Source organism: Lipotes vexillifer, unplaced genomic scaffold, assembly GCF_000442215.2.
Source record: "Lipotes vexillifer unplaced genomic scaffold, Lipotes_vexillifer_v1.1 scaffold1129, whole genome shotgun sequence".
NCBI lineage: Eukaryota > Metazoa > Chordata > Mammalia > Artiodactyla > Lipotidae > Lipotes > Lipotes vexillifer.
The window spans coordinates 1,855,962-1,871,487 of record NW_006789022.1 but is presented as its reverse complement, the minus strand read 5'-3'; the positions used below and the strand labels follow the sequence as shown (position 1 = coordinate 1,871,487).

At 55.6% G+C, this 15,526-nt stretch overlaps 1 protein-coding gene across 2 annotated transcripts in view; it reads right to left on the bottom strand.

The window, feature by feature from the left end:
- The window catches only part of NRXN2 (neurexin 2), a 100,381-nt gene extending 85,381 nt beyond the window's left edge, over positions 1 to 15,000 (bottom strand). Inside the window, exons 1-2 of one of the 2 annotated variants that reach the window (XM_007462054.1) lie at positions 14,247 to 15,000; positions 3,002 to 3,019 (exon numbers count right to left, since the gene is read on the bottom strand). In XM_007462054.1, coding sequence (XP_007462116.1) covers positions 3,002 to 3,019; positions 14,247 to 14,970 — 742 coding nt within the window. In that variant the 5' untranslated portion in view covers positions 14,971 to 15,000. The remainder of the gene's footprint in view (positions 1 to 3,001; positions 3,020 to 14,246) is intronic. The other variant, XM_007462053.1, reaches the window with a different exon arrangement.
- Positions 15,001 to 15,526: the final 526 nt, after the last annotated feature.

Sequence of the window (15,526 nt, the reverse complement as noted above, 5' to 3'; positions counted from 1 at the left end):
CTCTTTCCCCCAAAACTACCAGCATCTTCCAAACCCCCTAAATCCAGGACGCAGACCCAGGGCCCTAACCCCTCATCCAACTCTTCCAGGCCCAGGAGCCGAGGGACCTGTGAACCTGCCTCCTGTCCCCACTGCCGCCTGTACCACTGCTGTGGGGAAGTGGCATCTCTGCCTCGCAGACCCTTCCACTGCCCAGCTCCCAGCCAGCCTCATTAGCATACGGCACTCTCCCTCTGTCGCCACGGCAACCAGCTGCTCAGCTCCCTCAGGAGTGACAGCACCAGCCATCTTGGGGAAGGGGAGGCCGGTTCCCTGCCCCGTCTACCTGAGGCTCAGCCCAGCCTGGCCCGAGGGTGCTCTCCCTAAAGCCTGCCTCACCCTCTGGCCTGAAATCTCTGCTCTCCCCATGCCCCGGGCCCCCTCCTTACACCCCTCCCCACCTCTACCTGTGGCATCAGTCCCTCCCCCAGCCACTGGAGAAGAGGCTGGTAGTGACGGATGGCATTACCAAGGGTCCTCTCCTAGGGCACTTTATCTGGCTGCTTCTGGGTCTTCTCTCCCTGCTACAAAAGGCTAGGGGGAAGGGGGTGGGGCTACCAGGATCCCCAAAAGGAGATGCTCGGCAGGGGCCTGGGGAGCTGGATGGCTGCGTCCCCGGGAGAAATCTAGGCCTGAGGCACAGCGTCGAAGGACCAGACAAGAGGGTGAAGGCGGAGGACGCAGAGATCTGAAGAGGGGCCTGCAGAGTCCAGAGCGTAATGCCACCAAGGAGCCCCCCAGCCCCCACCCCCCGTGAAGCCACCACCTACCAGACCCACCTCCCCACTCTCAGTCTCACCCCCTCACTCTCCTGACAAAACCCCAGGGAGGACCAACATCAAGAGAAGGAAGAGGGTTATAGGGGACAAGATTGTGAGACACACAAGCAGCCATGACACAGAGACACACAGATGCATCACTTCCCTGGGTGTATACACACACAAACACACACACAGCCTCAGACACACACCCCTGCACAGCCACTGACCTGCAAGCACACGAAGGGCCACATCCAGACCAGCAGGCCACCATGGCGCCCCCAAGAGATGGCTAAGTGGTCTCATTCCCCACTTGTCCCCAAAGCCCAGCTTCCCGTCTTGTCCCTCTATTCTACTATGCTACTTGTTTGGAGAACTGTTTCCTTTTTCCTCCCCTTCAGCTCCAGGCCACTGTTCCTCCCCACAGCAGCCCTCCGATTTCTTCTCTTGGGCTGGCCTTTTCGCCCTCCCCATTTCTCCCCTTTCTGCCCCTCCCTCCACTGTGTCCTTCCTCTTCCCACCTCTACTTGCCCCCTCTCCTTCCTCGTCTGTCTGCCCCCTGCTCCCTCCCCCGAGCCCCTCCCCTCCACCCTTTTCCCCTCTCTTTCTCCTCCATCTCTCCCTTTGTTCCAGAGGAGACATGACATCAAGAGCAAGTAAAAGTCCCATCAGCACTAAATCTTATCTCCAGCCCTCAGACGGCTGCGTCCACACAGACACGCAGACTCTCTCTCTCACACACACAGAGGTAAACACTGACACACGGAGAGGCAGACACAGACAGGACAGATGCAGACACAGATGCAGACGCTCCTACAGAGGCACACGGAGATGTGGGCCATGCGACAGAAGACACGATGCTGGAGGGGCGCACACCTCCACACACACTCAGACACATGTACACAGGCATACGTGTACAGACGTGCACAAAGACACCCAGACACAACAGAGCAGCAGAGCTGCGTGAACAGTGCGCATACAGATTCACACACACGCACACACGCACGCATGCACGCACGCATGCACACACACAGGTGCCTGCCCAGAGGGATCAGGAGACCTGAGGGCACCCAAGGAGAAGGGACATTAGAGAGAGAGACAAGCCAAATCATGGACACCACCAGGGAAAGTGGATTCCAGCCCCTTCTTTCCTTCCCCGGACTCCTGCATCCAAGGCAGGGCCAGGCCCTTGGAGCTCCCAGCCTGGGGCTGCACACATGCTTCCCACACCTGCTACTCCAAGAAGAAAGTGTGGGGCAGGTTCGGTGACTGGGGTCCTATCTCCCTCCCAGCCCGCTGCATGCCCTCCCTGTGCGGGCCACATGAGCTCTCCTGCAGCCCAGCTGTCAAGCCTGGACCATTCAAGCCAGTCTTCCCTCCCTGACGTGGTCCACCTTGAAGAAGGAAAAGAAGCAGGGAAAAGCACAGTGAGAGAAGGTTCAGACAGGAACACAGAGAGAGCCTGGGGAGGGACAGAAACAAAGAGAGCGGTCCAGGGGCAGAACCCTGGAGAAAAAGAGAGGCAAAGACAAAAGCCAGAAAGAGAGAGAAGGCAAATGAAGCAGAAGACAGGGAAAGAATGGACAGAGAGACCCCGAAGCGAGGCACGTTCCCCGCCCTTCCCCGGGCCTGGGCTGAAGGAAGAAGCAGACCAGCCCTACCTACCTAGGCCAGCCCGTGGGCCAGGGGACAGGGGACTACAAGTGTGTCAAAGAGGAGAAGCTGCCACGCAGCCCGCATCCCCTGACCCGGGGACCTGACCCCCCCGCCTCTGCCTGCGCTCTTCAGACCCCGGAGCGGATTCCACCCAAGCACCAACCCCGGCCACACCCCAACCCTTGGCAGCATGGCCTTTCTAAGCTTCCTCAGCTGGGCTGGGCAAAAACACATCTCCTCAATCATTTCTGGACACTTCTGAATGCCCCAGCCCCATCCCTCCAGCTCCACCCCCAGTCTGGTCTCCTCCCAGGAAAGAAGAAAGGCCGGTGGGCAGATGTGCTGAAGACGGTCAATGGAGGGACGGCCTCTACCAGGCAGCTCTCCCCAGCAAACCGGAAAGAGGCACCAGGTGAGAGGCGGGCCGCGGCAGCCAAGAGGACACCCAGACATCCTCCCCCGGGGGCCCCACACATGGGCAGGGGAGGGAACCACCAGTCCCCCCGGCGATTGATCTGCCACCCCAGCGACCGAGAGGCATCACTCACCTTCCATGGGGTGCCCCTCTACAGGCCGGCGAGGTTCAGGAAGGGGGATGCAGAAGGAGAGAGAAAAAGGAGGACAGTTAGCGAGGGTACCAAGGACAGGGCTCCAAGGGCAGTGATGGAAGGTGGGTCCAAGATCCCCTAGCACCCCCAGGCCCGGACACAAGTCACCCAACCAGGAAGGCCCTGCGGGGATGAGGCAGAGACCAAGCTGTTCCCCGAGTCAGAGCCTCACACACAGGGTCACACAGTCCAAGGGGACATGAGCCTCGAGTTACACTTCAGGAAACTGAGGCCCAGGACAGGGAGGTAACCGCTCAAGGTCACATGGGAAATCAGAGGCAGAGCCACGAGCAGCAGTCAGGCGTCCAGACTCCCTCAGCACGCTCTCCCCACCCCCGCACTCCATCGCGTCTCAGAGACAGATGGGGACACGCTCACGCCGGGCTCACCCTCAGTGACACACTGACACACATAGGCACTTGATGATGCACAGACATGCATAATCTCTCACACGACTCACACCTGAAGCCTGTGCACACTCAGGCCCAAGCACTCCCCACTGCCACCCTGTCGGGGGGGAGAAAAGTCAGCGTACTCAGAAAACACAGTTTCTGCCTCAAAGCGCCATGTGACTCCCAACCCAGTTGCCCAGTCTCTCTGAGCCCCCAGTACCTCCTCTGCAAAAATGAGACGGGTGCACTAGAGCTCCTCTGAGGACCCTGCTGGCTCTGGTTCTGTGATTCTGGGATAAATGCCTTCTCGACAGCTCGGTGTGGCAAAGGGTCCCCAGGCCAGACGGGCCACTTCAGGGGCCCAGGCTGGGCCCATCCCTCTGTCGTGCCACAGCCTTTGGGCAGTCAGCCCTCACCTCTCAGGGGCCTGCCTGGGCCTATCCCTGGGGCTCACCAAAGAGACCAAGAAAGAAGGAAGGAAGGTAGGAGAGAGGCAGTTCCTTCAACTAAGCTCAAGCAAGCTGGGCTCTGGCCTGCTCTATAAGAGGGCCAAGAAGGCCCCTCTGAAAACATTTCTGACCTGCCCACCTACGGGGAGCCTTTAGAGAAGGCAACAGGGGGAAAAGGAACAGCACAACCTACAAACAAACACGCCCATTGGGCAAACACACACGCACGCAAGCACACGTATGTGGACCCGGGATACACACGTGTACATGCCAACAGCTGTTCAGGACACACTCATGCCCGTGTGCACACACCATCTCCTACCTCCAGCCTCACTTTGTGTTCTCTTCTCATCCGCTCTTAGGGGGTTAGCTAAACTCCAAAAACACACACTGTCATTTGTCACACCTTACAGCACGCCCGCAATACACACACACAGACTGAATGCAGAATCGATACGCACGCTGTGACCTAATACATAATATAAGATACACACACCACACCACCCCACACTCCCTCCAGGGGCTAAAGACACACCCCCCAGGAGGAACACAGCCCCCTTTTGCTATCTATCCACCTATCGGTCTCCTGTTTTCTAAACCTACACACACAAGCCTTTACGTATCCACGTGTTACAAGCACACTTCTATACAACACAGAGCTTCTTTTACCTGACAGCTGCATCCCCCAAAAGCCATGTATACAACGATTTCCTTAAATAAACTGAATCACGTGACATTTATGGTGGGGAGGGGAGCTGGCTAGGAAGGGACCCTCGGGAAAACCCTTGGACTCTCGAGAGCAGCCCTGTGTCCGGATCTCTTTGTCGCAGTGGGCTGGGGCCCTGGCCGGTCAGCACACTCATCTCGCCAGCTCCTGCACAAACAAGGAGGCACATCACCCGACATGGCGGGGATTCCAAACCCCATTCCCACCTGCCACAAATGTGGGTCGTGCTATGCTCAGGAAGGTCAGACGACCAAGTACAGCCTGCTGCCTGCATGAGTCTCCCCTCTCCTGGCTTCGCAGAGGGTCCCCTGGGGACTCACTAGCCTCTCTTTCTCGGCTGCCCTTCGCTTTCTGCTGATTCATCTGTGCCCCTCACCTGCCATCACGGACCCCTCCAGGCTCAGCCCCAGGCCCTCCACACTCCTCTCTCTTCTCCCGCACTCCTCCATGCGAGTGCACTTTCACGGCTAAGGGACCCTCAAACCTGTATTTTCATCCCTGGCCTCTTCCCTGGGGGCCAGTCCTGCACCCCCAGCTGTGCACTCTGCAATCACTCAGCTCCTGACACCCCATCCACCACCAAAGCCGCATCTGACGTCTCCACCCCGCTGCAACAAAGCTCCCGTTTCCCTGCCTTCGGCTAAGGCACTGCTTTCAACCAGCGCTTCTTGAACACCCAGCACGTGCCCCACACTCTGCCAGGCTCCAGAGAGGCCAAGAGTTAGCCACGTGCCAGACACCGTACAGACCCTCAATGTGCGTTGTCCGCATCAGCTTCCCAGCAGCCCTCACAAGCTTGGTGTGTTACCTACCTCCTTTGCAAAGAAAAGGACACTTGCCCAGGAGCACAAAATCACCTCCGCCTTTGTCCACTGCGCTCCTAGGTCATCAGAGCCCCCATGCTCACCCCTGACCCCCGGTTTCCTTCATTAGCCTCCTGCTGTTTGGTCCCCCGGCCCATGCCCAGCCTCGCTCTTGGGCACATGTACCAGATACACCTGACAAGTACTGCCATGATCAACACACATGCACATGCACACACACACGGTCAGAACTTTTCAGTAGCTTGGGTACAAACCTCTCTTCTGTGCTCCTGATCTGCCTTCAGAGAAGCCTGACCTGAGTGTCTCATGGGCTGAATGTCCTCATGTCCAAGATGGACCTCAAAACCCTCACCCCTTGCAAGCCCGTTCCTCCTGCCTGCACTCCCGGATCAGGTCAGACACCCAGAAATCAGCCTTGCTCTTTTTTTTTTTCCCACCAATCACCAGGTCCTATCAGTTCCAACTTGTAAAACTCTAAAAGCTCGACTCGACTCCTAGAAACACTTTTCATCCCTCCATCACCATCAGCAAAGCCCCAAGGCCAGACCCTCATCAGATCCTCTCCTCGGAACGTTAATAAGCCTCTTAAAGGATCTCCCCCTACAGCCAGTCTTCTTATCCTGCAAGTCACAGTCCAAGCACCACCAAAGTGGTCCAACTGAGTCACGACCCTGCTTAGAACTCTTCAAGGCTTCCCAGGGCCTACAGGATCAAGTCCAATCTTCTCAGGAAGGTCCATTTGGGTTTGACCATGCCTCCCTCCAACCTCCTTTCCTGCGACAGTCCGGGCCTCAGCCACACCCAATTTCTCCCCCTTTCCCTAATATGCCACGTCTCTGCACATACTATTCCCTCGGCTTGAAACACCCTTCCCCATCCTCATTCCTCTCACCCTCAGCTGCCTGAGAAAGTCGACTCCTGCTTTCAGACCAAGTCAGGATACATTGGTCTATGTTCTGAACTGACCTCCTAGCCATGCTTCTTTTGTGCCAGTTCTCGATATGTAGCTCGGGTTGTTATTTCACTTATCGCATCTCTATTGCGATTGTGTTTCCACGTCTGCTTCCTGGCTGGACTGTGAGATCTCCAAGAGGAAGGACAACGTCTCATTCATCTCTCTATATCCAGCTGCTTACACAGTTCCTGGCTCAGAAAAAGGCATGCCTGTGTTTGTTGAATGAATAAAAAATAAGAAGTGAACACTTCTCACTTACCCAGCACTTCAAACGTGCCTGGCTCTTCCCATGCCTCGTTTCCATGCTACCTCATCAACAGATAACTACTATTACTCCCTTGTAAAGACGGGGAAATCAAGGCTCAGAAAGTGGAAGAAACTTACGCAAGGTCACACTGGTGGTGAGGGACAGAGTCAAAATCTGAACCAAATCTGTCTGGCTTTAAAAGTTTCGGTGGGCTGCATTCTTGGCCTGAAGTTCAGGACTTCTAGAAGCTGGCTTTAATCTACAGTTCTGATTTTATTTCCCATAAAGCACAACCATCTTGGTCTGGTACACTCGACTCACACCCTCTGGACTCCTCATTTAGAACGTTTTCCTGGCGGGGAAACCCTGGTCTTTCCTTTACCTCCACAGATCTCACTCAGTCATCCTTCAAGATCTAGCCAATTCCCACCTCCTCCTTGAAGCCTTCTCTGACCACGAGGGTTAATAATCATAGTAGCATTTATTGATCACTTAGAATAGTGCCCGGCACATTGTAAAGGATTTCCATGTATTAACTCATTTAGTCCTACAACAACACATGACCTCCATTTTACAGAGTAGGACATTGAAGAACAATGCAATTCAGCAAACTGTTCATGTTCACACAGCTAGCAAGTAGCAAAGCCGGGATTAAACCCGTCAGCCCATGCTCTTAACCATTCTGCCACAGGAGGCTTTCCTTGGGAGCATCTATCTCATCTCTGGGATCTTACAGCAGTCGCTCTCTGCACAGCTCTCTCTCGAGCTGTCCATCCCATTCTGCCTAGAGCTGTTTCCAACAGCAGAAACTGTCAGGACCACAGGTATTAGATGTTAGAGCTGACAGAGTGATTCCACATATGGGACTGCATTTACTCAACTTTCACACACACAGGTCTTGAGTGCCTCCCCCGAGGGCATAAATGGCATTGTCTTGGCTAACATGAACTGGGGATTCCAGCAGATTCATTATCAAGGACAGGGATGAAGACCAGAACCAAAGAAAAGAAACAGTTCTGAGCAGCCAAAACTGACACGATAACAGTTATGCATTAAAAACTGTTATTTTCTCATAGGAGAGCCTCTCAGACCCAAACCAGAATCCACTCCCTCTTAGCGACATACAATTCTAACATGCTAGGAATGCTGATTTCCAAGTTCACAAATAGAGAGAGAGAGAGAGGGATATGGATTGTTACCTGACAACTCCTCCTCAGGGCAGAGGTGGAAAAACTAGAAAAAGCTATAACATCAGAACTCAAAAGTCAGGCATCATTTCAGGCAGGGACAAACCTAAACCAAGGAACCACTGTGTGACAGTCCCGGTGCAATACCTGAGGGGAATAGCAACATCCTGAGTCATCCAGAAAAGGGTCAATCACATTCCAAATATGCTTAGGGAGGCAAAGAGGTGTGCAACATATTTTTAAAAGATTTCCATCTGAAATGTTGTAAATGCTAGTGAGCTGTGTATTTTAATGGGATAATGCCCCACTTTCCAGGGTGAGTTCCTCCCCTCCGGCTCCGGAAGCCTGTGAGTTTCCTGATCGATTTCCACTGCCCTCTCTCACTGCTGGGACGACAAATACAGGAACACCCTCATCACATAGTGGCTGAAAGGAGAAGCTGTGGCCCAAGGAATCTGGGGTGGTTGCTGGTTTCTAATGAAACGCTGTCCCTAGGCACCTCCAGTAAGCCAAATGCAGGTCATCCACGGACACAGCTGACTGACTGACTCTCCTTTTCGGAGGCAGCGTGGAGAAGGTGGGGGGGCCCGGAGTCAGCTCGGTTCAGATCCCAGCTCTTACATCTCACGGGGTGGTCATGCCTTCAAGGCACCCAGCAAATGCCCACTAGCTGTGAGGCCCCGCTCTCTCCTCCCTTGACTGTGTGATCCGATTTACTTTTTGTTCTAACTGCTCCTTCCCTGAGTCTGCGGCCACTCCTCTCCCTCCTCCTCCCAAATGAGCCCCCCTGAAGTCTCTTCACCTTCTCCTTGGCCACTTCATCTGATCCCAAAGCTTCAAATACTCTCTCCACACACGTGGCTCCCAGGTCTCTACCTGCAGCCCCACCTTCAACTCAAAGCTCTGGTCTCACACTTCCAACTGTCTGGGCGCCTCTGTCCAGGAACACCAAGACAGGTGCATGATCTGTGGCTCAAACCTGGTCCCCCTCCCAACTTCTCCCTCCCCGCAACTCCCACCGCCATCCTTCCGAGCAAGTAAACCTGAAACCTCATCACCTCTGCCCCTCCACGTGGGAAAGGCAGAGTCCTGCAGCTTCAGGCTCAGCAACAGCTCTCAGCCGCTGCTGCTACTACTGCCACCTCTGCCGCCACCACCCTTCCTTGCCAGTCCCCAAGAGAGCCGAGGGTCAGAGCCCCAATATCCCTTTCCTGAACCATCTCCCACTGATCCCTCCACCGCATGACTCTGCCCTCCATATTCCATTCTACCCTTCACTCCCAGCTTCCAAAACACAGTTCTTCTTATTCACGTGCCGGCTCAAAATTCTTTTGTGGCTCCATTTAGCAATACTCTATACACAGTATCCAATAAATGTTAGGTGAATGATTTAAGTCAAAATTCCAAGACCTGGGGAATTCCCTGGTGGTCCACTGGTTATAACTCAGTGCTTTCACTGCCAGGGGCCCAGGTTCGATCCCTGGTTGAGGAACTAAGATCCCGCAAGCCTCACGGCACGCCCCCAAAAAAGAAAAACTCCAAGACCTGGCCTGCTATAGATTCCACTGTTTTCCCTGTACTCCTTGGTGCCCCTCTAAGGACATGATGTACATTTCCCCCTTTCACACCTCTGTCCTCACTAGTTCCATTGCTTAGCATGACCTCCCCACACCAAGTTTACTGATCAACATTCAAGGCCAGTCTTAAATAGTATGCCTTTTATTATTAATCCCCCGACTTGTAAATTCACCCCTTCTTCAAAACCCCAAGAGCCCTCTGTTATAATAACAACTACCATTTACACCACTAATTATGTACCAGACACTCATTTCATTCCCAAAACAAACCTGTGAGATAAGCGTGCTTATCCCCATTTTACAGGTCAGGAAAAATTAGTCTGAAGGTTAGTACTCATCTGACTCACAGGCCAAGTGAGTACAGAAATCAGATTTAAACCCAGATCTGAGCCTCAGAAGACTACGCTTTAATCACTAAGCTACACTGCCTCACTGCATCTCTTTGCATCTCACTGCATATGCCAGGCTGTTCTTTTGTTATTATTTATTGAGCACTTTCTACGGGCCGGGCACTATTCTAAGCACTTTATACGAATTAGCCAATTTAATTTCCATAACAACTCTGTAACGTAGGCACTATTACTGTCCCCATTTTACAGATAAGGAAACCAGGGCAGAGAGGGCTTAACTCCAAGGTCACTGCCCAGACAGCCAGACTACAGCACCTGTGCTCTTACCCACACCCTGGACTGCTTTTTTATCTGCTTCCCCAATTAATCAGGCAACTCCCCAGCAGTGTCTTCTTCATGTCCGACTCACCTTCAGCCCCCAACACAAGGCTTATCACCAAGGAAGACTTGACAACAATCTGTTGAATTAAACTGCCAACAAACCTACAAAATACGAGACCCGTGCGTCTGTCTCCCTGCCAACACACGCATTACCACTGGTTTCATTTCTCCCCCAAGCGAGGTACGCACCTGACACTCCATCGTACACATCTACATCCCCGCTCCACTCGAGGTATCCCACACACACCTGCACACCCTTCTTCCTTGATCACTTTTCAGCCCTTTCTCCCCACACATGAGTGATATGAGGCGGAGTTCACATGTAAACCAATGCAAAATCCCAGTCTACTTGATCCCCACTTCGGCAGACAATCAGCAGCAGTATACACACTCAGTGACTCATACTTAGCTCTGTCTTCAATCACCTGTGGCCAGAGCCGCAGAGAAAAGAAACAGATTTCCTAGCATGGAGGTTCTCAGTCAGCGGGTAGGCCCAGACCCAGGAAGGCATCGGCAGGGCGGGGGGTGGGGGGTGGGGGGCCTGGTCCAAAGGAGCCACAATCCATATGCACATCAAATATCTGAAGGCAGATTGGCATGTCTTGCATATAAAGCTAAAACTATTTTTCCTAATGTATATTTGATTAACCACAATGGCAAATATAACATCAAAGCCATCTAAAAGCTTTCCTGAATTCATAGTAGCCTTGAGTCATATGTTTTCACAATAAACAGATATAAAAATAACTACTATTTGGAAGGGGTACTGTGAATTACTGACTTTCAAAAATGTCCCCAATCTCAGGGCTTCCCTGGGGGCGCAGTGGTTGAGAGTCCGCCTGCCGATGCAGGGGACACGGGTTCGTGCCCCGGTCCGGGAAGATCCCACATGCCGCGGAGCAGCTGGGCCCGTGAGGCATGGCCGCTGAGCCTGCGCGTCCGTAGCCTGTGCTCCGCAGATGTAAGAGGCCACAGCAGTGAGAGGCCCGCGTACCGCAAAAAAAAAAAAAAATAAAAAAAAAAAAAAAAAAAAAAAAGTCCCCAATCTCAGAAAAAGTTGCGAACCACTCAAAGCAGATAATAATGAAGTAAATGTAACTTCCGGGGGAGCTTGAAGACTCTGGCCCTCATCTGGAGCCAGACCTGTTCCCCTTAAAAATCTTGCAACCCTAACCCCAACACCCAAGGGTGGAAGCTCATTCCTGTCCTCCCTGGCTGGATGGGAATGTACTAGAAGAAGTGTAACGAGCACAGGATATTACAAAAGCTGCCCAGGAAATAAGGAACAAATATAAGGGGAGGGAATGAGGTCATGGGTGGGGAGGAGAATCAGCAGAGTTGTCACTGTGCCTGTCATCGCCAGATGTAATCAGTGTTTATCAGTGTTTATAACCACCATGGCCACCTACAACATATATCTGAAAATACACACATACATCATTTCATATACACATACAGCCTTACCCCAAGCCTTTATTCTATCAAATACTTGTTAATATCTCTTCAGTCATTCCACAGATCTTTATCAAATACCCACGAAGTGCCAGGTACTACATTAGGTGCAGGGAACTCAGAGATGAATATCCCTCCCTTTTTAACATAGACAAAGCACAACTCCTTCCACAGATGTCACACACACACACACACACACACACACACTCAGTGGGTCAGATACGCAACTGCCTCTCACAGCTCCAACACAGCTGCCACAAACATTCAACTGATACACATCCGGCACATATACACATGATACAACCATCCCTGTCACGTACAGGGACCCAAACACATCTCAGACACACAACCACACAATGCGCGTTCAGAAGCGCACATCTTGTATGGCTTACTGGGAGCCTCTGGCCGATGAATCCTTTCAGGGAATTAATACAAAGGCTCTGGTTGACCAGGGGGCCTCTGGCTGCATTTTTCATACACCCAGGCCAATTCTGCCACAGTGAGACCATGGACCAGTAGCTTCTCTGTAGCTCAAATTTCCCTTCCATCAACTTAGAAGGGTGGTTCATCCTATTTTCTTAGGAAGGCTTGGAGGCGAGGGGTCATAGGGACCAGAGAATCAAGTTAAAGGTCATGAAAGATTCCTCATAAAGTCCAGGTGTCTTACTGAGGTGTCACCTGAAAATGCATGCACGTGGATACCTACACAAGCACCCACACCCTTACACTTGTGTACTACTCACTAGGCACAGCACTTCTATTTGCAAACACTATTTTCAAACAGACCATTCACACGTAACATACACACTGCCAGACCCACGCACCACCGCGTGCAAGCAAACACGCACAGACACACAGTTTCACAGTTTAGGGAGCACCTGCACTCCTTGGAGAAAAGATGAGGTGTCAGATTAACTTAATACACATAGTTCCTGAAGATACATCACCCAACCTTGTACAAACAGCTCCCAAGAGCCATCCAAAACCTTCCTTATATGTTCCTCCACCACAACTGCAGATACATAATCAAAATACAGACTTCCCAAGCCCAGAGCCACACCTGCAGATGCGGCTCCTCCCATGGCTGTAGGCAGGTCCCAGCCGGTAGGACACCATCCCCAAAGCAGTCCCAGGGCCGTGCTGGTCTGTGGGCACACACACTCCTCAAAGACCCTACCTCTTGAGGGCAGACACACACGCAACTGCTAAGTACTCCAGCTTCGAGACGTGCTGGGGGAGCGGAACGCTCATCTGTCTGCACACATCTGCTAGAAGACGGCTGCCACAGACCAGGAGATGCACGTGCCCCGTCCCCAAACTGATGGGGAACCTCTCCCTGACTCCCCAGCCAGACCAAAGTACAACAGGGGCCTCGAAATTCCTCCTGCCCCCACCCCCTCTAAAACCACAGCCCACCCCAGGCCTGGCGCCACCCTCGACCTTGTCCCCTCACTTTGCCCACTGCAGCCTCTTGCAGCCCAGGAGCCTACGGAACCTCTCCCTCCCTTAACCTCCTTTTCAAGTCCCAATTCCACATCCAGTTCCATATTCCCGAGTCCTCACCACCCCTCTCCAGCCTTCCAGTCACCCTTCCAAACCCCACGCTCGCGAGGGCTCCAGCGTTTTAAACAGAGGCCTCCACTTCCAGTTTCTCACCCGGGAGAGACGACCAGCCATTTTTTTGGTCCGTCAACAAGACCAGCAACTCTAGTCACGAGCCTGAGAGGCCTCAGCCACCCTGTCCCTCGGGCTTCCTCCACTCTCAAAACACTCGGTTCCCGCCCTCCTGGCGCGTGCGGTCCCCCTGGCGAACCCCACTCGCCCTCATCCGCCCTCGCACGCGCCGCCCTGCCCTTCTCGCCGCGCCCACCGCCCTCCGCCCGGGGCCCTCATCCTCTGGTCCAGTGCCGGCCTCTCAGACAGCCCACGCGCTAACCCTCAGACTGCGGCCCCGCCCTCCTGGGCCGACCACGCGCCCGCCTCCTAGGCCCCGCCCGCACCGACCCCACCCACGGCCCACGCAGGCCCCGCCCCCCCTCCCCCGTGCTGACCCTCTCCTTCGCAGCCCTACACAGCTCCCAGCGGTACAAGCCCCACACACCGTCTTCAGGACTCCTTCACAGGACTCCCACCGTCCCCGCCCACAAGGCCCCACCCACTGCATCACATAGGCCCCGCCCACACAGATCACATCCACCAGCCCTCACGGGCGCCTCACAGTCAGCCACCCACCCGATCCACACACCCGCAAGGGCCGGCCCTCATCCTCTCGCTAGTTGGACCTGACTACACAGTCCTACCCACAGGTCGCCACAGGACCTTCACTAGGGGACAGGGAGAGGGGCACTGGATGGGCTCACGAGGCCGCGCCCACACTGGCCGCGCCCACAAGGGACCCGCAGGCCGGCCACGCCCACGCCAAACCTCAGCACCCCGCAGCTCCTGCAGCTCACTGGCTGACCGTGCGCGCCCTCTCTTTGGGACAGGCGTCCTCACACGCCCCTCCCAACTCGCGTGCTGGTACACACTCTCACTCGCCCCCGTGCCTGAGCCCGCGGGCCGCAGGCGCCCCTACAGGCCCAGACAACTCTCCCGCCCCTCACTCCGCGCCCAGGCACCCAGCGGCGGCTCCCCCCAGGCTCACCTTCGCTGCAGAACTTGCCGCCGAAGCCCGTGTGGCTGCAGTCGCAGCCCACCTCGCCGGGAGCCAGCACGGTGCAGAGGCCGCCGTTGGCACAGGGGTTGCGCGCCGGCGCGCACAGCGGGTCGGCTGCGGCGCCGCGCAGGCCCTGGCTGCCCAGCAGCGCGGGGGGCCGCTCGCCCAGCTTCAGGTTGGCCAGGAGGCCGCTGAAGGGCGGCTCGTACTTGACGGTGCTGAGCGTGAGCGCCGAGAGTCGCACGTCGGGTGGGATGCCTCCCACGAACAGGTCGCTGGCCACCTGCATCTCGCGCCGCTTTGAGCGCACCTCGGCGGCGCGGGCCTCGCCGTCCACCGCCAGGGCCGTGCGGCGCGCGTCGCGGGTCAGCAGCACCATGTGCCAGCGGTCGTCGGCCACCAGCGTGTCCAGCTGCAGCGTGGCGGGCTCGGCGCACGAGAGCGTGAAGCGCAACCGCAGGCGCCCTTCCACCAGCAGCAGCTCCAGGAAGTCGCAGTCGCCGCCGTCGTCCAGGTAGAGCAGCAGCGCGCGAGTAGCGTTGGTGCGCAGGCTGAAGCTGAGCTCGCCGCTGCTCGCCGCTCCGGCCCAGCGCGCATAGCGCGCCCACTGCCCCGGGCCGCCGCCGAACTCCAGGCCGCCCGCCCCCGCCGCCAGCGTCAGCAGCATCAGCAGCGGCAGCGACGGAGGCCGCCACGGGTTCCCAGGCGCCATGCCTCCGGCGGCCCCGGCCCCGCCCGGCCCCCGGCCCCGCTCAGGCTTCAGAGCCGCGGGCTCATGGGGCGGGGAGGGGGCCGGGCGCCCCCCGCGCCGAGCGGGGCTCCCTCGCCGGCTCACAGTGCCATGGGCCCGGCCGCAGGGCGAGGCGAGCAGAGGCCCAGGTGCCGGCTTCCACGGACTGAGGCGGAGGCGGAGGCGCCCCTCCCCCGCTGCGGGCTCCGACGGAAGATGGGGGAGGGATGCCTGCGGGGAAATGGAGAGGAAAGGGTTAATGAGGGGCTCGGAGGAGGGGAGGTGTCGGTGTCTGGTTCCCCCCTCACACCAACCAGCAAGAGCTCAACTGTTTCCCTTTAGGACTGGAGGAGCCACCCTGACCTGGAGAGGGTCTCAAAACAAGAGACACCACCATGACGGGAGTACTGGGGGCTCAACCCTGGGGGTGGGGGAGATGACACTCGCTAGGGGCATTATTGGTTTAAGATGTAGATAGGTAGGGAGGTAACACCTTCGAGTCCAGTAGGAGCCCAACCCAGATGCCCTCACCCCCGCC